This window comes from Schistocerca cancellata, chromosome 5 (genome assembly GCF_023864275.1).
Source record: "Schistocerca cancellata isolate TAMUIC-IGC-003103 chromosome 5, iqSchCanc2.1, whole genome shotgun sequence".
NCBI lineage: Eukaryota > Metazoa > Arthropoda > Insecta > Orthoptera > Acrididae > Schistocerca > Schistocerca cancellata.
Genome location: NC_064630.1, coordinates 76961846 through 76983060, shown reverse-complemented (window position 1 = coordinate 76983060; position 21215 = coordinate 76961846). Strand labels below are relative to the sequence as shown.

At 39.3% G+C, this 21215-nt stretch overlaps 1 protein-coding gene across 5 annotated transcripts in view; it reads right to left on the bottom strand.

The window, feature by feature from the left end:
* The window catches only part of LOC126188975 (molybdopterin synthase catalytic subunit-like), a 99727-nt gene that overhangs the window by 29110 nt on the left and 49402 nt on the right, over positions 1-21215 (bottom strand). For 4 of the 5 annotated variants that reach the window (XR_007537892.1, XR_007537891.1, XR_007537890.1 and 1 more), the window contains exons 2-3: positions 18438-18713; positions 12549-12624 (exon numbers count right to left, since the gene is read on the bottom strand). Coding sequence is in view for 1 of the 5 variants with exons in the window: in XM_049930749.1 (XP_049786706.1) it covers positions 12549-12624; positions 18438-18699 (338 nt within the window). In the remaining 4 variants the exon portion in view is untranslated. The remainder of the gene's footprint in view (positions 1-12548; positions 12625-18437; positions 18714-21215) is intronic. The other variant, XM_049930748.1, reaches the window with a different exon arrangement.

The following is a 21215-nucleotide window of genomic DNA, read 5'->3' as shown; positions in this document are numbered from 1 at the left end:
ACCCTGAACTGTGCCCCTTCCATCTGTGTCAATACAGAAATGTTTCCTTACCCCTAGCCAGAAGCCGGCCCCACATACTGTTCCTGCATTGTTGCTTGGCCTGTGGAATTCCCCTGAATGGCCTTACCATCAAATTACTCATCTCCGGCTGCCATCACTCCTCCCACAATGACCTCCATCTGTCCAGATTCCACCAACCCTTAGCCCTCACCAACTTAGTCCTGCAGAACCATATCAACCAAGCCCAAACCTCCTTGCAGTATCTTCTCTCCATCCACAAAATTCTCCTGCTACGCAATCCTAAATTCCTGGAACCCATCACACACACTGAAACTCTTGCCCTCCAGGAACTAGAGCAACATGCACAATACCACCTCAAAAATCTCTTCACCCTGCTCATATCCTACTCTCGCATTGGATTACCACTGCCCACCACCTCTACAACAACCTCCATACCTCCCCCATGTCCCCTCATAGCTGACAAACCCTGTCTCATAGACCTACTACACTCACCCCACCCTCCAAAACTCCATCCCACCACCATACAGGATCCAGAACCTAAACAGACCGGAAACACAGTGATGAACCTTTCCTCCAGAAGCATTAGCCCCACAGAAATATCAGCCCTATTCAAAGGCCTCACCTTCTGCCTCACTCCAAAATTCAGTCATGCAGGACTTGTTAAAGACCTTCTCTCCTTCTTCCGGTCCCTACAGCCACCAACCCTACCAATCAGACTCAAACAGAGACCAATGTTGAACTCTGCCTAACTGATTAACTTTCCAGAACTTCTTAACCTTGAACCTTGCTTCATCATCATTCCTCAAATCCCATAACATGCAAACTAACCTTAAATCCACAGAAAGAACTGCAGTCCACCATCTAAAAACTGATCCTGATCTTATAATTCAACCAGCAAACAAAGGCTCCACCACTGTTGTTTTCAACTGCAAGGATTACATGGAAGGACTCCACCACTGTCAGATACATCCACCTACAAACCTTGCCACAATGACCCCATACCAGAAATCCAGCAGGACCTCCAGTCACTCCTCAAATCCTTAGGTCCATCCCAGAAATTTTCTGTGGAGTCCATCTCTCTACTCATCCCTACCACTCCCCACACTCCTAGCTTCTACAAACTTCCTAAAGTCCTTAATCTCAACCACCTAGGATGCCTCATTGTAGGCTGGTTACTGTGCCACCACTGAGAGAATCTCTGCTCTTATAGACCAACGTCTTCAAACCGATTACCCGGAACCTACCTTCTTATAAAAAAGATGCCAACCATTTCCTCCACTGACTCTCCACAGTTCCTGTCCCGTTACCAGACTGTGCCCAGCTTGTCACTATTGATGCCACCTCCCTTTACCCTAAATCCCACAGCCTTACTGCTATTGAACACTGCCTTTACCAATACCTGACGTATTCCAAACCAACAACCTCCTTCCTAGTCGCCATGACCAACTATATCCTCGCCCACAATTACTTTTCCATTGAATGCATTATCTACAAACAATGGCTATGGGCATCCACATGACACCATCCTATGCCCACCTATTCATGGGCCATCTAGATGAATCCTTCCTAGACACTCAGAATCCTAAGCCCCTCACCTGGTTCTGATTCACTGATGACATCTTTGCGATCTGGATTAAGGATGACGATACCTTATTCTTTTTCCAGAACCTCAACAGCTTCTCCCCCATTTGCTTCACCTGGTCCTACTCAACCCAACAAGCCACCTTCCTCGATATTGACCTCCACCTCAAAGATGGCTAAATCATTCCTCTTTCAATATCAAAGCTACTTACCACCAGCAATACTTCCACTTTGACAGCTGCATCCCATTTCGTACCAAGAAGTTCCTTCCACACAGCCTAAACACGCATGGTTGTTGCATCTGCAGAGATGAGCAGCCCCCTCAAAATATACTGAGGGTCTCAGTGAAGCCTTCAGAGACAGTAATTATCCTCCCAACTTTGTACAAAAACAAATCTCCCATGCCTTACCTTTCAAGTCTCTCACCACCTCCTAAAGTCTCAGTCCAGCCACACAGGAGCATTCCTCTCATAAGTCAGTACCATCCAGGACCGGAGCAACTGAATTACATTCTCCACCAAGGTTCTGACTACCTCTCATCATTCCCTGAAATGAGAAATGTCCTGCCCACTATCCTTCCCACCCCTTCCACAATGGTATTCCACCATCCACCAAACCTACACAATATACTCGTCTATCCCTACACAACCTCTGCTTCCCACCCTTTACCTCATACCCCTGTAACAGAATGAGATTCAAGACCTGTCGAATATATCCTCCCACCACCACCTGCTCCAGTCCGGTCACAAACATCACCTATCCCACCAAAGGCAGGGCTACCTGTGAAACGAGTCATGTGATCTACAATCTAAACTGCAACCACTGTGCTGCATGACAACCAACAAGCTGTCTGCCTACATGAATAGCCTCCAACAAACTGTAGGCTAAGACACAAGTGCAGCACCCTGTTGCTGAGCACACTGCCCAACATGACATCCTTCATTTCAATCTCTTCTTCACAGCCTGTGCCATATGGTTTCTGCCCACCTACACCAGCTTTTCTAAACTGCACAGGTAGGAACTTTCCCTGCAATACATCCTATGTTCCCATAGCCCTCCTGGGTTCAACCTTTGCTAATAATTGTCCTCGCCCATCTGCCAGTTTCCTGTTCCCATTCTAACACTACACTGCCCTCATTCCACCATCCCACCCAGTCTTCTTACTTCTCTCCTTTCCACCACGCCCCTCACCTCTGCCCTACCCTCCATCTAACTTCCTCACTGCACATAGCTACTCTACCCTCTCTCCACCTTGTCCCTGGGCACTCCCCCAGAACACTTCACTGTCCCCCACCCTTACCCTACTATCTCTCCCCCCTCCCCACCCCAGCCTCCTCCTTTCCCCCACCCAGTTACTACTCCCATCATGCACTGGTGCTGCTGCTTGCAATGTGGATTCAGTAGCCAGAGACTGCACTCATGTGTGTGTGAGTTGCGATTGCATTTGTGTGTGTGTGTGTGTGTGTGTGTGTGTGTGTGTGTGTAAGAGAGAGAGAGAGAGAGAGAGAGAGAGAGAGAGAGACAGAGACAGAGATATATATATATATATATATCTATTTTTGAAGGCCTTACTAACAGAAAGCTTATTTGTGATAGTCTTTTTGTTGTGCGTATCTACGACTCAGCATCTCTGCTATATGGCGATTAGCAACTTTCCTTTTTCGTAATATTGTTACATTCCATCCTGAAGTTTCCATTGTTTGAATTTAACCTGTAATAATGAAAGATTATGTATTCTAATTATTGTGTATAATACTGTACATTGCCTACTGTTTAGTTTACAATGTAAAAAAATCATTAACTTGCATGTTGTGTAGTTTAATTATTTATTGTGCTTAACATTGGCCATTGTGTAAAGTGTAATTTCAACATTAAGAAGCAAAAAGTGATGCACAAAACTCTGTGTAAGCGATTGTATTTTCACCTACAATTTTGGTTATCCGACAACCAGTGTCCCTTCCACATGCTAGTCAGTTGTTTCCTGAAGATGGCCTAATACGACGAAAACTAGTTCAAACTAAACATCAAAATAAATAAAAATCAGTAGTACAAAAACAATGTACTTGTTATTCAACCATAAATATGGAATTGTCCTACCAAGAGGCAATGGAAGAGTCCATAAATAAGAATGGGATCTCATTCACATTATAACTCTGCTTCATTCATCACCACTATCTTCTGCCTCATCTTGCATTATCTGAACTGTGACCACCATCTGAAATGTTATAACATTATCATCAACTGAAAGAAAGTTCTGAAAGTGAAAATCACCAACCGTTTTTATTTTGTTTCATGGATCACCAGCCAATTATTATGAACAGGACATCAATACATGCCCTCCACATGTCTGTGACAAAAAATTTATCCAGCAACACCACAAAAAATTTTCCCCAAAATAATCTCAACAAATCTCAAAAACATCTGTCTACCAGAAATAGTTTTTTATGACTTGAGGTTCTTTAACACATTGACTGCCATGAGGTTGCTGAGCAGAGCCTCATGCCTGACAGCGTGTGTCCACCAGTGGCTACAGAAGAGCCTCACGGCTGATGTCGTGTGCCTGGCCTGGCAGTGAAACATCCATCACTGTGTGTGCCACAGTTGATGTGCTAAACTTTCTGCCTTCAAACATTCTTGCTCTACCATATAGAAATCCTATAATGTAAAAGATTCATCAAGTAGTTCTTTTCAAACTGTGGAAGCTGTTATCACTGCAAAATCTCTTTGCATACCTGACAACTAAGACAAGCAATTAAGCACTTAGGAGGTTTACTGCAATTTTTTGGGGCTTTTTTGAAATTCACCTGTTTGCTGACATTTCATGCACATTGTAATTAAAAGTAAATAAAAAAAAATTCTTTGTTACATCTGGAATGTTGACACTGGTTATGTAATATAATGACTAAGTTTATGTTTGGTATGAAATAAAACAAGAACAGTGGTTTCAGTTGCCTGAGACTGCAGTCGTGTGTGAGTTGCATTTGCGTGAGTGTGTGTGCGTGTGTGTGTATGTGTGTGTATTGTGATGAAGGCCTTAATGCTTTAAGGCTATAATTGTGTGAGTCTTTTTGTTGTGCCTATCTGCAACTCAGAATCTCCACTATAAGGTGAGTAGCAACTTTCCTTCTCATAATATTGTTACATTCCATCCTGGAGATTTTCCACTGTTGGGTCTGTGTGTGTGTGTGTGTGTGTGTGTGTGTGTGTGTGTGTGTGTGTGTGGAGGGGGGGGGGGGGAAGAGGACTGCCTGAAAATAGTTTCCCACAGTGTGTACACATTACAATATATCTTTGAAATATCTGCAGCTATTTCAATCAAACTTAGAATGCATGACTTAATAACAGGTGTACCACTGCAAATCCATGCAAGAGACTCAATGCTGTAAAAAGGACACTTGCAGCAATATACTGGCACAGTATGATGTCACAGCTCCCTCTGGGCACTGCTGCCCACCTGCCAGTCAGTGTCCAGCTAGTTATTGAAACCAGGGAGACTTCAGCTTGCAGTGTACATGATATTACCTGCAGCAACATCATTATAAACCTGTTTTGGTGCAAACAATTACAGGTCACGTGGGCAGGATGGTCACTGGATCTCAACTTGGCAAATCACCAAATTGCCGACTGTCACAGTTTCAGCCTACACCATGAAGTCACTACTGTTCCACCGTTACTTTGAAAGGACCAATTGCCAGGGAGTCCAGCTGCCATCAGATGGGATGAGGGTCAAGCTGAGGTCTGCCTAGCCACCAAGACACTGTGGCATTCACCAGCATCAGAGGTCACCAGCCAGACACCAGACCAAGGTTTGTGCCTCGGATCTCTACGTCTCTGTCACTCACAACATATAGGCAGGTTCCAGCCACTTTGCTGTCAATGTAACAGCCCAAAACCACCATGCTAGCACTTGATGCGGTGTTTCTGGGAATGTTTATTGTGCAAGTTTGGTTCTAGCTCAGGGTGCACTGATTGTAGCAGTTACTGTCTTCACAACACCAATTCATTACCAAGGTCTGTGAGATCAATACCTCACCACACTTACAGAATGTGGACAGTGTGGCAGGCTGCACCACCTGAGGTGAGCATGCACCTGTAATTGCTTTAGCTTGTAACAGTAAAGAGTTTTATGATCACCATTTGTCTTGCTGCAGCCACCTTCTCCTCTGACGGATTACAGTAGCCCTGCCAATCCACTGAAACCACAACAACCAGGTAGGAAAGCTGAAAGCCATCCTGAAAACTAGAAGAAGAGTCTCCCACCCCTTCCTAGTTCTCATTGTACTTTAGGCCAATAAATTTTGTAGTCAAAGGCAGGATTAACAGAGGGGCTACAGTCAGTGACAACACAGTCAAGTGAAATTAGCAGTATGTCCATTCTGGAACCACTCGTGAGTCCTTCTGTCTGCCGGTATTGTTCCTGGGTTTTTCCACTTCCTGCTGTCCTATCTGATGTTTCCTCATCATTAGGATTGGTGTAGGCAGTGGTACCAGAGAAAAACCCACAAGATGAACTGATGAAACCAGTTGTACATATGTAGGGTAACCTGCCAGGTCATGTTGCTCCATGTAAGGAGTCAGATGATGTGGTACATTGGACATGACAGCAAAGAGATCAATCTGACAGGCAGTGTAAGAAGAATGCATGGTAGATATGTGGCTGTACCACAGATTTCAGGTGAGTATACTTAATAGGCAACTGAAAGTGTACTTTATTGTAAATAGTGTTGCTATGTAGTTATACATTTAGGAGTCCTCCAGGGATTCATGCTAGTGGATATGTGGTTTAAGTTTGTGGGTCATGTGTGGAGAGTTTCTCTTCCTTTCAGTTTCCGTGACAGACTCATTCTGCTCTATCTGCGATTCTGTTCTCGAGGGAAGTAGTTGTATGCCACTATAAAGTGCTAATGGGATAAATGTACATCCTTGTCGCAACAGTGTTGTGTGTTTTGTGTTTTTTGTCTTTTCTTCATGTGACACTGCTCCAAGTAGCATATCAAGGTGCTGAGATACCACAGATGTGATGTCATCGTTATATCATTTTTAGTGCAGTCAGCATGACAGCAGAGAAGCTAACGAAGACATTTGTCAGAATCTACAATAACTGGAGTCATAATGGAAGAATGTGTCAGGTTTCAGGAAAATATTGTGAGACAAAAATGTTACTGAGTAATATAAGTTGAGATAAGGGACGCAGGCTGTAGCTGGTAGAACACTTTGGTTCAGTAAATTCATCAGTGGTATCACAGTGCTCATGAAGCACAACAAACAGAACAAGCCTCTCTGGGATGAGTGGTAAAGTTTTAAGATTTAAGTGGTAGTTCTCCTGACATTATGATCAGAAAAGTGACTACAGTAACTTTATTATGGATTCCTTCTTCGCAATTACATTACGTTAAGTTCTTCTTGCCAAACTTCTGTGCTTGTTTCATGACATAATGGTAAGATGTAATACACAGTTAAGATAATGTGTAACATGAGGAACAGGATAACTACATTAGTGAAGTTAGAAATAGTGTTGAGGAGGATAAGTTGTGCAAAAGAGTGAGTATGTAGTACCATGATGTTGAACAAGTCAGGAGTACTATTGTAGGATGCCACCCGGAATTGGAAAACACTATCTCCATGAGAGGGTTTGACACTGCTGCTGAGTGCACAGGTCAAAGTCATACACTGTAAGTGTGTTATGCACTCCTCAATGAGACAGCTTGGCAAATGCTGCAGGAAACAGGGAAGGAATCATTTAAAAGTGGAAGTGTACTTAAGCATATATGGCATGAGCAAAAGTCAAAGCAAAGTTGGTAAACTCATTTTAACAGAGCCACTTATTAACAGTATAGCAATTCAAATTTCTTTTGAGAGCCAAATTTTTAAACTTAAACTGTACAGGTATATGGCAAAGTATCAGCTTCTGTTCCTCAAAGCTACCAGCCCTGAGTAGTATCTTTAATGGACTTATTATTGCCGTAACTCAACAAGCAATCAACAATAAAAATGCACTTTGTTAGAGATTTTACACCAGGGAGCACCCAATGTCCCTTTTCCGGGGGGAAGGGGGAGGGTTGGGGGGGGAGGGGGGTGTTAAACATGGTGCAAAGAATGAGTTGGAGCATTAGGAAACTTGCCTTTAACAACAAACACATAAAATCAAACACAGAAACATAAATTATGAAGCCAGTTTTAATGTAAATTCACCTTAAAATTAGAAAAACTTAAAATTTTAATAAATTTTCTAAATGAAAAAAAATTATTACAGCATTGCAAGAAACAAAATTTATCGATGAACGTCCTTTGGATTCAGAAGGATTCAGCCTATTTAAGGGAAAACCAGGAAAAAGAGTTATCTAGTATGTATCCCAATTTGGAACAGATTTCATAGTAAACAAAAATATATTAAACTCAGTAATAGAGTTTACATCAATTAAGGAAAGACTTTCTACACTAACATTAAAATTATCAAAGTTTACACACTTTTAATACACATGCAACAACAAATGAGAAAAACAGAATACATAAAAAGCAAACAGAAAATTTTTGGTAAAATGTGTTAAACATCTTAGATCACATTCCATCAAAAAACTCAGTATTACTACCTGGAGACTATAATGTACAAACTGGCAAAGAATGTCAGCACAGATTAATAACAGGAAAATTCCCTGCACATAAAAGAACCAACAACGCAAATGGAAAAAAAGACACTTAAGCCTGTGCACACAGAATAACACAGTACTACAATCTACATTCTTCAGAAAACTTCCTAGACAACAAACTAGATGGGAATCACCAAATACCCAATCACGTTGCTATAAGCAGATACTCTACAGTGGAGGTATGCGATGAAAATTTGCTTTGAGTGGCAGTTTAGATTCAGACCACTACCTATCATTAAATTCTAAGTTAGTTAGACCAATATTTAGAAAAAAGAATCAATAACAACCCAAAAAGTTGACATACAGAATTCATCTACAGAAAATTGTTACAAAATGCAGTTGGAAGAAGGAATACCTAATATGGGAACAAATTCAAAAAGAAGTTATTCAGACTGCAGCAGAAACTATTTCTCTTAAAAAGAAATAGAAGCATACTTGGTGGAATGGGGATTGTGATGAGTTAATAATAAAGAGACAATGAGCCCAGAGTATCTGAAAAATAGATAAGAACAGAAAAAAATTATAGAAGCAAAGAAACATGCATCAAATGGTCTCAAAAAGATAGGATTACAATGTATAGAAGATCAACCAAGTCACATTTTAAACAGAAAAAACAAGCAACTCTTATAAAACATTCCAAAATAGTTTAAAGAAGTACGGGGTGGTTATAATTAAACTTTAAAACCGCTATAGAAATAACACCACTAGTTAGAATGACACCATATCAAAGAAGGGGGGAAAATAAATAGTTACAAGAAGTAGCAATAGATAGCGCTGTAAGCATCATAATTTAATAGTGGTCAACTACAAATGACAAATGAATCATACAAAAATGCCTAAGGTGTATGTTTGATGTTAAACAAACTGTACTACTACATGTGCATGGGTGTACAGGTGTGAAACTGTTAGTTACATACGGCAAGGTCATATCACATCGGATGGGAAAAATCAGTTTTTAATTGTCCTGAGGCCAAAAACCACATAAAAAGCATCACTCACATCAGTTTTTAATTATCCTGAGGCCAAAAACTGCATAAAAAGCATCAATCACATTGGTTTTTAATTGTCCTGAGGCTAAAAACCCCATAAAAAGCATCACTCACATTGGTTTTTAATTGTTCTGAAGCCAAAAACCGCATAAAAAGCATCAATCAAAATCAAAGCGGATTATTAATTTCTGTGTGACTGGCACAAAACATGTACCACAACCAATCGGAGTGTTTCCGGGGTCACATTCAGAATGTGTTGCGCAATACGTGCCTTCAATGCAAGTCTGTGCAATTGGAACACTGTACACAACATCTTTCAGATAGCCTCACAGCCAGAAGTCACACGGATTAAGATCAGGTGATCAGGACGGCCAGGCTGTAGGGAAAAGGCAGCTGATGCTCTTCCCACATTTACCAGTTATTTCTTTCACTTCCTTGTGTACATTGAAGCTATCATATTTACTTTCACAAAATTCGATTTCCTTGCATTGCTCCATTTTATTTTGCCTCCTTTATTTTTCTTCTAATGTCCACATTTATCTTCCTGTATTCCATTGGGTTTCCCTTATTTAATATCCTTTTCTCCATTACATTCAGGATCTCATCCGTCATCCATGACTTCCTCTTTCTCTCTGGTTTCATGTGGTTTTCTTTTATTTGCTGTAGAACATTCTGTAGCTTTTTCAGTTCTAAATTGACATTGTTATTTGTGATGTCTTCTGTGTTAATCACCAAATGAGTTCTGTTTGTATATTCTTTTTTACTATATGGTCTCTCCTCAAATTGAAGATCTGCTTTTTCTTTCTCTTCATTCTAACTTTAAAAACTCCTACAAGCGATGTGTGATCAGAGTTTAAGTGTGCTCCTAGGTATGTTTTCACTGATGTGCAACTGTTCCTAAAACGTTTATCTACTAATATGAAATTAGTCTGGTTTCTCACACATCTCCCAGGTCTGCCCATTGGAGACTTCCATGTATACAATCTTATAGGTGAAAGTTTAAACCTGGTGTTCATAATCACTAGATCATTTGACATCGCAAAAATTTCAGAGTCATCTGCTCTAGAATTCCTCTCTCCAAGCCCAAATGGTCCTACCATTTCTGATGTTCTACCTTCCCCTACTTTTCAATTAAAATCTCCTATTACAATTGTCAACTCATATCCCTTAAGTTTTCTCAAAATTCCATTTATGTTATCATAAAATTCTTCTATCTCTTCATCTGCAACGAACGCATGAGGCAGGGAATGGAAATTGAATCTCAATGTAGACAAGTGTAATGTGCTGCGAATACATAGAAAGAAACATCCTTTATCATTTAGCTACAATATAGCAGGTCAGCAACTGGAAGCAGTTAATTCCATAAATTATCTGGGAGTAGGCATTAGGAGTGATTTAAAATGGAATGACCATATACAATTAATCGTCAGTAAAGCAGTTGGCAGACTGAGGTTCATTGGAAGAATCCTAAGGAAACACAGTCCGAAAACAAAGGAAGTAGGTTACAGTACACTTGTTTGCCCACTGCTTGAATATTGCTCACCAGTGTGGGATCCGTACCAGATAGGGTTCATAGAAGAGATAGAGAAGATCCAATGGAGAGCAGCACACTTTGTTACAGGATCATTTAGTAATCACGAAAGCATTACGGAGATGATAGATAAACTCCAGTGGAAGACTCTGCAAGTGAGACACTCAGTAACTCGGTATGGGCATTTGTAATAAGTTTCGAGAACATACCTTCACCGAGGAGTCAAGCAGTATATTGCTCCCTCCCATGTATATCTCACGAAGAGACCATGAGGATAAAATCAGAGAGATTAGAGCCCACACAGAGGCATACCAACAATTTTTCTTTCCATGAACAATATGAGAGGAATAGAAGGGAGAACCGATAGAGGTACTCAAGGTACCCTCTGCCACACACCGTCAGGTGGCTTGCGGAGTATGGATGTAGATGTAGATCTTCCTTGTCCATTGTAGGGGCATACACTTGTATTATTTTTATATCACTAGGGGTACCACTAAGCTACAATAACATTATATGGGCTGTATTATTTTTATATCACTAAGGGTACCACTAAGCTACAATAACATTATATGGGCTGGTACAGATATAAAACTTTTGAGAAATCTTGCTAGTTTTGCTGATAGTATTACACCAACTTCATGCTCATGCTTCCTGTTTGCTTTTCCCGAGTATAGCACTCTATGTCCATTTCTGTAAATATCTCACTCACTCCAAGTGTGTGGTTCAAATGATAGAAATGCATTAATCAACATTATAAAAGAATTTGGACTTGACAATAAAACAACAATTATAATTAAAGGAACTTTTAACAAGCACAACATTGAATGTCCAGGATGTAATAATGACAATATCATGAAAAGGACAGCTGCTACTCACCATATAGAGGAGATGCTGAGTCACAGATAGGCACAACAAAAATATTGTCAAAAAAAAAAAAAAAAGCTTTCAGCCAGAGCTTCATCAGAATTAGACAAAACACACACACACACACACACACACACACACACACACACACACACACACACACAACGACCACAGTCTGTGGCTGTGGTCAGAGTCTGGCCTTGGCTGCCAGAGACTGTAGTCATGTGTGTGAGTTGTGTTTGCATGAGTGTGTGTATGCATGTCATCTAATTCTGATGAAGGCCTATTAGGCTGAAAGCTTTTTTTTTGACAGTATGTTTGTTGTGCCTCCCTCTGCTATGTGGTGCGTAGCAACTATCCTTTTCATAATATTGTCATTATAACATCAAAAGTAGAATTTAAGGGGGAACTGTCAAAACCTTTTGAAATAAAATCAAGGGTAAGACAGGGAGATGGTTTATTACCCCTACTTTTCAACTGCACTTTAAAGAAGGTAGTGAAAGAATGGGGATAATCAATCAATACTAAGGATGTTCAACTAGGAAGAAATCCAAATAAAATCTCCATAGATTGTCTAGTTTTTGCAGCTGACATGGCATTAATTACTGACTCACTGGATAGCATCGAAGAACAAACTACAGAAACAAGCAGGCAATATGGGACTAAAAATATTATCTGAAAAAACACACTTCATGACAATATCAACAATGCCCCTCCAAACCTTAAAATTCATAACAACACAATATCTAAAACAAACTGTTTTAAATACCTATGAGAATGGATAACAAGCAATATAAAAGAAAAGATAGCCATAGAAAGTAAAGCACATAAAATGGAAGGTCATTCCAAGCAACAAAAAACATATATAACACACAAAAAACACTTTGTTCTACAACACAAAACTAAGACACTCACTCAAACAGTAGTAAGGCCTGAAACACTGCATGCAGCAGAAACACATAAACTGCCATGATTTGAGGATCTTGAAAAACTGAAAACAGAAGAAAGAAGAATTCTCAGGAAAATGCTGGGACCTAGAAGTAATAGTAATGTTGAATACAAATTAAGATCAAACAGAGAGCTTTGTCTGAAAACGGAAAAGCTAGCTAATGTAATATGGAAAAGTACACTACAGTCTTATGGACACATGTACCAAATGGATAAGAAAAACTAACCAAGCAGATCTTCAACTTACTAAACAGCTACAAATCCACATCCACATGATTTGACAGAGACATGAAAAACACTGGGATTGTAATGGCCGTAATAGATAACTACTTTTCAGAGAAGCAACACAAGATTTCAGGAAAGCAGCAGCACAGGAATTCAGGAAAGAAAGAACTCTGCAAAAGGAAGAAAAGGAATGACACTCTTGAAGGATGAAGAAAGTTTGGGAGCAATGAAAATTAAACATAAAGAAGCAAAACCAAAGCTGATTTGTCATATTCTCCAAAAGGATTAGTTTAATAAATAAAACGGGTAAGTACATTGTTATTAATTTAAAGGAAGAAAAGGAATGACACTCTTGAAGGATGAAGGAAGTTTGGGAGCAATGAAAATTAAACATAAAGAAGCAAAACCAAAGCTGATTTGTCATATTCTCAAAAGGATTAGTTTAATAAATAAAACGGGTAAGTACATTGTTATTAACTTAATTAGGGCACTCCTAAGCTGGCCTTTGCTAAAAATGCCCTCAATCTGAGTGAGGTACATTTGTTGAGGTTGACCTCTTTCAACAATCACATCCACATTCCTCTTGTATGCTAGTTTTATCTATCTCCTTTCGCTTATCCTCTCTACATGTCCAAATCATCTCAGCAAACCATTTTCAATACTTGACACTACATCTTCTTTTACCTGAAAATGCTCCCTAAAATTAACTTTATAAACCTTATTTAAAGTTTTAAGTCTTAATTAAACAATGGATATGTTGACTAGTACTTGAAGTGAAACTTAACAATGATATTATTTATTGATACAATTAAACTGTAAGATATCTATAAAATTCAACCAGGACAGTGACCAACATCCAGTACTATGAACATTGGCCTTGGATCTCCTTGAAAAGTTTGGATAAATCAAGTTTGTTTGTTTGTTGTTTTTAATTTTAAGAATGATTCCAGGCTCTCATCAATAAGATGGCTTCTGAATTTACTCTTGATAAGTTTCAAGCTTGAAAATGATTCTTTGCCTGGATATGTATACTCGAATAAGGAAAGAACAGCAGACACTAGCTTTTTCAGCTGCTTGTGTGAGTCAGGAGTACTATTCCAGGTGTTAAAAACCAATGTATCTTCCTTCACCATATCTTTCAAAGCAGACTGTAAACTAATTTCACATCTGTGTTTCTCCAATATTTCAATCTCAGCAAAAAGGTATTCATATTTTGAGCTCAACAATTCTTTGCTTTTTAAATCTATCAATTCCATTCAAAGGCACCAATGTCAGTACTAAAGGGAGAAAAATTTAAGTCCCTTACAGTAGCACTAAGAAGTTTTTTTTAACAATAGATAATGTTGATTAGCTGTTCCTGAATTTCTGAAACCTATTGATAAAAGTTTCCCTCAGATTTAAAAGGGTTGTTTTGAAATATCAAAGGCCAACATCAGAATTACTTTCTTGGTTAAGTTTCAACATGTTTGGAAAGTGAGTCGAAGTTTCTCTTTTAAAATCTTGGAAAAGTTTGTTTCTGACTGAAATAACTTCTTCTGGCACCCTCACCAACCCACTGAACCCAAAACGTCCAGTTGGGAGAGCTGAATGTCCTGCTGAAAACTAGAAGAACATCTTCCCAACCCTCCATAGAGGTCAATGTTAATCAGGTCACTATACCTGAGACAAATACCATGGGGATAGGACTCTCTTAGTGCCCCTGTTTGTAGGGCTGGAAATTTCTTACACACAAGTGTAGCTCTGGAATGCTTGTAGGAATCAACCAAACTTTGTACACATATGACTCAACTGCCAGAAAAAGATACTGACACACTTATGGATGAGGTGCAAGTGTGAGTTATGTGATATGTACAAATAATCAAAAACAAACTATATCAGAGACAAATCCACAGTTTTCAGGGTTGCTGGGCTGACTGGAGATAGACTGGATCACATTTAAAACCTAGGAATGGGGATTGGGCGATGGGGGGAGTGGTGACATGTAAGCACATCTCTGAAACACTTGGAGTAATTTTTAATCAAAGTTGGTACACTTATGACTTACTATCTGCAAAAAATGCTGTTGGACTAGGACTTCCTTAGTACTTCTAAGAATGGTTGTGGGAGTCAGGAAGGGGCTGGTGACATGTAAGTGTAACTCTGAAGACTATCCAGAAATTTCAACCAAAACTCATAGAACCACATTTTACAATCTAGAGGTAAGAAACCCCTGGCTCACCTATTTCTGAGATTGGGGGTAGGACAGTATTGACATGTACACAAAGATCTGAATTACATGAATTAAACTGAAGGCATAAGATGTCCCTAAGAACCCTTAGGAGTGGGGTGTGGGTGTGAGAAGTGAAAACAATAAAACATTCATATTTCAGATTTTGGGGTAGGTGACAAATTTTGATATTTAACCATTAGATGTTGGTATGAAGGGATAGCATGTAAAGCTTAACTCTGGTGTGCTTGGAGTAATTTCAGTCGAATGTGTTGTACATAACATAAGATTGAGATAAGTAACTGAATAGTATTTCATTCATCTCACAGCGTAAGTTTGGTTTATTTGTAGGAGTCATGTTAGAAATATACATTATCGTTACAATCATTTTTACACGAATAAAGAATAATGTAACACTAAAATGATATTTCTAAATATAAACAACTGCATACAAGAATAATCACCTAAATCATGGACCACAAATACTGTGGAAATGGGAAGTGCTATTGATAATCAGTTTTCACAAAATGGACTGTTAGTCAGGGGCTCATATGGTTAGCCATTAAACAGATTGTAATAATATTTAGAAAGTGTATTTTTGTGCAGACATACACTTTTGTTAATGGAATGATGCCTGTTGACATCAACACACTAAAAGTAGGGTAAATTAGAATGACTGTTTGTTGCAGGATTATATTGTGAGCTGTTTATGAGATATCATATTTTGAAAAGTTCCCACGCTGACACTTGCACAATACCTGTGGTAGCACACACTAAAGAACAACACAAGTTCATACACCAGTTATTTGAATTCTGACCAGTAACAGGACAACTGACAATAACAAGTTGTGTTCAAAATGATCTCCGGCAGTACGTGCTTACAGTCCGGTATGGATCAAGTGCTGCACACAGCCTAGCATTTCAGTGGGGATGTACAAGCAGGCTACTGTAATACATCATTTCATATTATCGTGTGTTGTTGGTATGCTCTTGCAGACCGCGTCTTTCAGCTTTCTTCACAGAAAAAAACATCTACAGGTGTCACATCCGGGGAACGGACTGGCCAAGGCAGAGATCCCCTGAGTCCAACACAGCAATTTGGAAACAATTCATGAAGACATGCTGTAGCACTTCGTGCACTATTGGCTGGACAGTCATCATGTTGGTACCACAGGTTTCTTCTCATCAGCAGAGAAATGTCTTCTAGCATCCGTGGAAGATGATCTGTTAGGAGGCTGCGATACTTCTGCGTGTTCAGTACTCTGTCTTTGAAAACTGAATCTATGAGCTGATGGCTCACTATCCCATGCTGCACATTTACACTCCATAAACACTGACATTCCACTTGACAAAGACAATAAGGATTGTCAACAGACTAATAGTACTTGTTTTGGCAGTTTACTTGGTCATGATTGGTAAATGTGACTTCATCATTAAACAAAATGCCCATGCACTCTTTATGGAGAGAGATGTGATAGGGGTGGAACCTGTGTCAATGGGGAATGCATAGGACACCTGCCTGACTCGCCACTTCTTCATGCGATTGACTGGGAATAATGTGTGGATCAACTGCAAGAACGTTAATTTCCCCCTCTTCTGTCATCACTCGTTTTCTTCTGTTACATAGTTTAGGTGTTACACTACCGCTTTCACACAACCAGTTGAAGAGATTGATAATTAATAGCTGTGATGGTTGCGTCTGTTGGGATACCTTGGAGCATACACCATACAAGAATGAACGGCATTATTCCTACACTCTCGATACACCAGGAGCTTGTCAGCTTTTCCTGGATTGGAAAATCCCATTGTCCACTGACAGCCTACCGCTTGGACCGTTGCATAATAACTGACCAGGAAATCGTAGTGCACTCAAGGAACACATAAGCAGACTGTAAGCAAACTTAACAACATCTTACCGAACAACTATTGTTGTGGTCTTCAGTCCAGAGACTGGTTTGATGCAGCTCTCCATGTTACTCTATCCTGTGTAAGACTCTTCATCTCAAACTAACTACTGCAACCTACATCCTTCCGAATCTGCTTACTGTACTCATCTCTTGGTCTCCCTCTACGATTTTTACCCTCCATGCTTCCCTCCAGCACTAAACTGGTGATTCCTTGAGGCCTCAAAATGAGTCAGACCACCCAATCCCTTCTTCTAGTCAAGTTGTACCAAAAATTCCTCTTTTCCCCAATTCTATTCAGTACCTCATCATTAGTTACATGATCTACCCATCTAATCTTCAGCATTCTTCTGCAGCACCACATTTCAAAAGTTTCTATTCTCTTCTTGTCTAAACTGCTTATTGTCCATGTTTCACTTCCATACATGGCTACACTCAATAAAAATACTTCCAGAAAAGACTTCCTGACACTTAAATCTATAGTTGATGTTAACAAATTTCTCTTCTTCAGAAACGCTTTCCTTGCCATAGCCAGTCTACTTCTTATATCCTCTCTACTTCGAGCATCATCAGTTATTTTACTCTGCAAAAAGCAAAAGTCACTTACTACTTTAAGTGTCTCCTTCCCTAATCTAATACTCTCAGCATCACCTGATTCAATTTGACTACATTCCATTATCCTCGTTTTGCTTTTGTTGATGTTCATCTCATATCCTTCTTTCAAGACACTGTCCGTTCCATTCAGCTGCTCTTCCAGGTTCTTTGCTGTCTCTGACAAAATTACTATGTCATTGGCAAACCTCAAAGTTTTTATTTCTTCTCCATGGATTTTAACTCCCATTCCAAATTTTTCTTTTGTTTGCTTTACTGCCTGCTCATTACACAGATTCAATAATGTCAGGGATGGACAATAAACTTGTCTCACTCCCTTCTCAACCACTGCTTCCCTTTCATGCCCCTCAACTGCCATCTGGTTTCTGTACAAATTGTTAATAGCCTTTCGCTCCCTGTATTTTACCCTTGCCACCTCCAGAATTTGAAAGAGAGTATTCCAGTCAACATTGTCAAAAGTTTTTCTAAGTCTACAAATGCCAGAAATGAAGGTTTGCATTTCCTTAATCTAACAACTATGCAGATTGAATGGCACAAACAAGTGTCGGTTTGGAAAATTTTCAAAATACAATATCTCATAAATGACTTACGCTAAATCCTGCAACAAACCCACTGACATTCTAATTTAACCTACTTTTAGTTTGTTAATGTCAATATGCATTGTTCCATTTAAAAAGTGTATGTTTGCTCAAAAACTAAATTTTTATTACAGTCTGCTTATCAGCAGAAACATTCTGAGAAAACCGCACAACGATAGCACTTTCCATTTCCATGATATTAATGGTGCAAGGTTTAGATGATCCACCCTATATACTTCACAGGATAAGGTAATCAAACAGTGCAGGGTAAACAGCTGTTACTTACTGAAACTAATTTGTTAATTGTAACAACCAACTTAAAAGTACAAACCTCCACTTATTGGTGGAATTACAGCAATTTCATCACCTTCTTTAAAATCTAAAATAGATTCACTTGACAAATATTCTTCATTTACTGCAAGGATAAAGTTCCTTCTTATAGCACCCAGTGAAAAATTTTCAACAATAAGAGTACAAAGTTCTTCATATGTTACATGTGAGGCAACTTTCAAAGAACATTCACTAAGTCCAGCAAGCTCTCTGGCTTTAGCAAAAAATAAGATCTTTACTTCAATTTTCTTTTGATCATCCATTGCCTAAAAAATACCTGCAAATGAAATAACATTCTGTCAGAAACCATACAAAAAGAATTAGAATAGAACAAGTTATTTTTGAATCTCTGCCAGCACTTCTGCAAGATTATATTTGTTGTTGTTGAATCAGCAGTAGCACTGTAGCAAATACTACCCAGTTACTTTGCATTTAGGGGTGAAATGACAGTTTATGTGTCTGCATACAATCTAGGATGATCATCAGGGTCAATAAGCTGAGGCTCTCAAGTGTTGTGTTTGCTGTGTCTTCATACATTGTGCAGATAACCGACAATAGTTTCTAAAAGCAATATAAAAGTAACATGTAGGTATTGCTGAGGCTCTCAGGCATCACATCTGGCACTGGCCATAGCCCCTAAGCAGCATTTATTACATAAAGAAAATCTTAAATATCACCATCTCTTAGACAGATAGAAAATTGTTTCCCATTAATTTCCAGCTCCTCATGAAAAATGGCCTACTTGAACATTCAAACACTTCTTTTCTCTACATATGTACTGTATTCCTTAACTGTCAGTTACAAAAAGGTGAAAACAGGGGCTCCATTATTCTTTTCTATTTTCCAGTAAGTATATTGATAAAAGTTATCTCAATATTCTCCTAAGTTTTTGGAGAAAGAATGGTAATATGTAACTCAGACATATAACTATATCTTTTTTAAATAATATCATATTTAAGGAACAATGAAATACAACAATCCATCCTGGACTTTCCATAGTTTAATTACCAAAATGTGGTTTATAGTCGCAAGTTCTAAAGCACTCTGTGCCAACTTTGTCTAGATTGCTCCAAGTGATTCACCCTGGAAGCTTCTTTTCTCCTCCACTGTCAGAGTTGTATATACTATTTTTTGTTGTGAAGATTATGTTGTGTTTACTACAACCTGTTTTACACAGATTATAAGATTTATTCAAAACTTAATTCACTGATTGGATTCTGTCGATACCAGTATAAGGGAGAACCTTCAAGAATGTGGAATGTGGCAGGTGCACATTAATACAAAGAAACTGAGTATATAAGAATAATTTAACAATTAGTTGGTAAAATAGCTACTTTGTGTTTGTGCTTAAACAAATAGATGCTATTTATTTTCTACTGCTTAGTAAATACAGTATTTGAGTATACACTGTAAAAGTGAGGCTTAGTTAAATACGTGCTTTTACTTGCCATTCTGCTAACAGAGATTTTAATGCCCCGAAAGTAGGGACCTGGATTAGTTTTAGTATATGGGGTGACGGAGTCCCACCTCTAACTGACAAACCAGGGACTCCTAAGATACGACTTAGCAAACAAATGGTAATGAGATGGGGAGCTATTAATATCAATGGGGGCTACTCTGGGAAGAAGGTAGAGCTGGCAGAGGCTGCAAGTAAGATGGGGCTGGATGTTTTAGCTGTTAGTGACATTCGGGTAAGGGGTGAGAAAGAAGAGGAAGTGGGAGAATACAAGGTCTACCTGTCAGGAGTCAAAGCAGGAATAGCACAATGGGGTGTAGGGCTTTACATCAGGAAAGAAATGGAACCCAGCGTAGTTGCAATAAGGTATGTAAATGAACGACTGATGTGGATAGATTTGACAGTGTCTAGCAAGAAAATTAGGATTGTGTCAGTATATTCACATTGTGAAGGGACAGATCAAGATAAGATGGATAGTTTTTATGAGGCACTCAGTGATGTAGTTGTTAGAGTAAAGGACAAGGACAGTGTTCTGCTCATGGGTGATTTTAACGCCAGGATTGGAAATCGAACAGAAGGGTATGAAAAGGTTATGGGTAAATTTGGAGAGGATATGGAGGCCAACAGGAACGGGAAACAACTCTTGGATTTCTGTGCCAGTATGGGCTTAGTAATCACAAACTCCTTTTTTAAACATAAGATCATTCACCGGTATACTTGGGAAGGCAGGGGAACCAGATCTGTCATTCACTATATAATAACAGATCAGGAATTCAGGAAGGCTGTGAGGGACACACGTGTATTCAGGGGATTCTTTGATGACACTGACCATTATTTGATCTGCAGTGAAATTGGGATTGTGAGGCCGAAAGTGCAGGAGGTCAGGTCCATATGTAGGGGGTTAAGAGTGGAGAAACTTCAGGATAAGGAAATCAGGCACAAGTACATAACAGCGATCTCAGAAAGGTACCAGTTAGTTGAATGTAGTCAATTACAGTCATTGGAAAAGGAATGGACAAGGTACAGGGACACAGTACTAGAAGTGGCTAAAGAATGTCTTGGAACAGTAGTGTGTAAAAGTAGGATGAAGCAAACAGCTTGGTGGAATGATGCAGTCAAGGCAGCCTGTAGAAGGAAAAAGAAGGCATATCAAAAATGGCTACATACCAGAACCCAGGTAGACAGACAAAGTTATGTTGAAGAAAGAAACAAAGCCAAACAGATAATTGCAGCATCGAAGAAGAAATCGTGGGAAGACTTTGGAAACAGGTTGGAGACTATGGGTCAAGCTGCTGGAAAACCATTCTGGAGTGTAATTAGCAG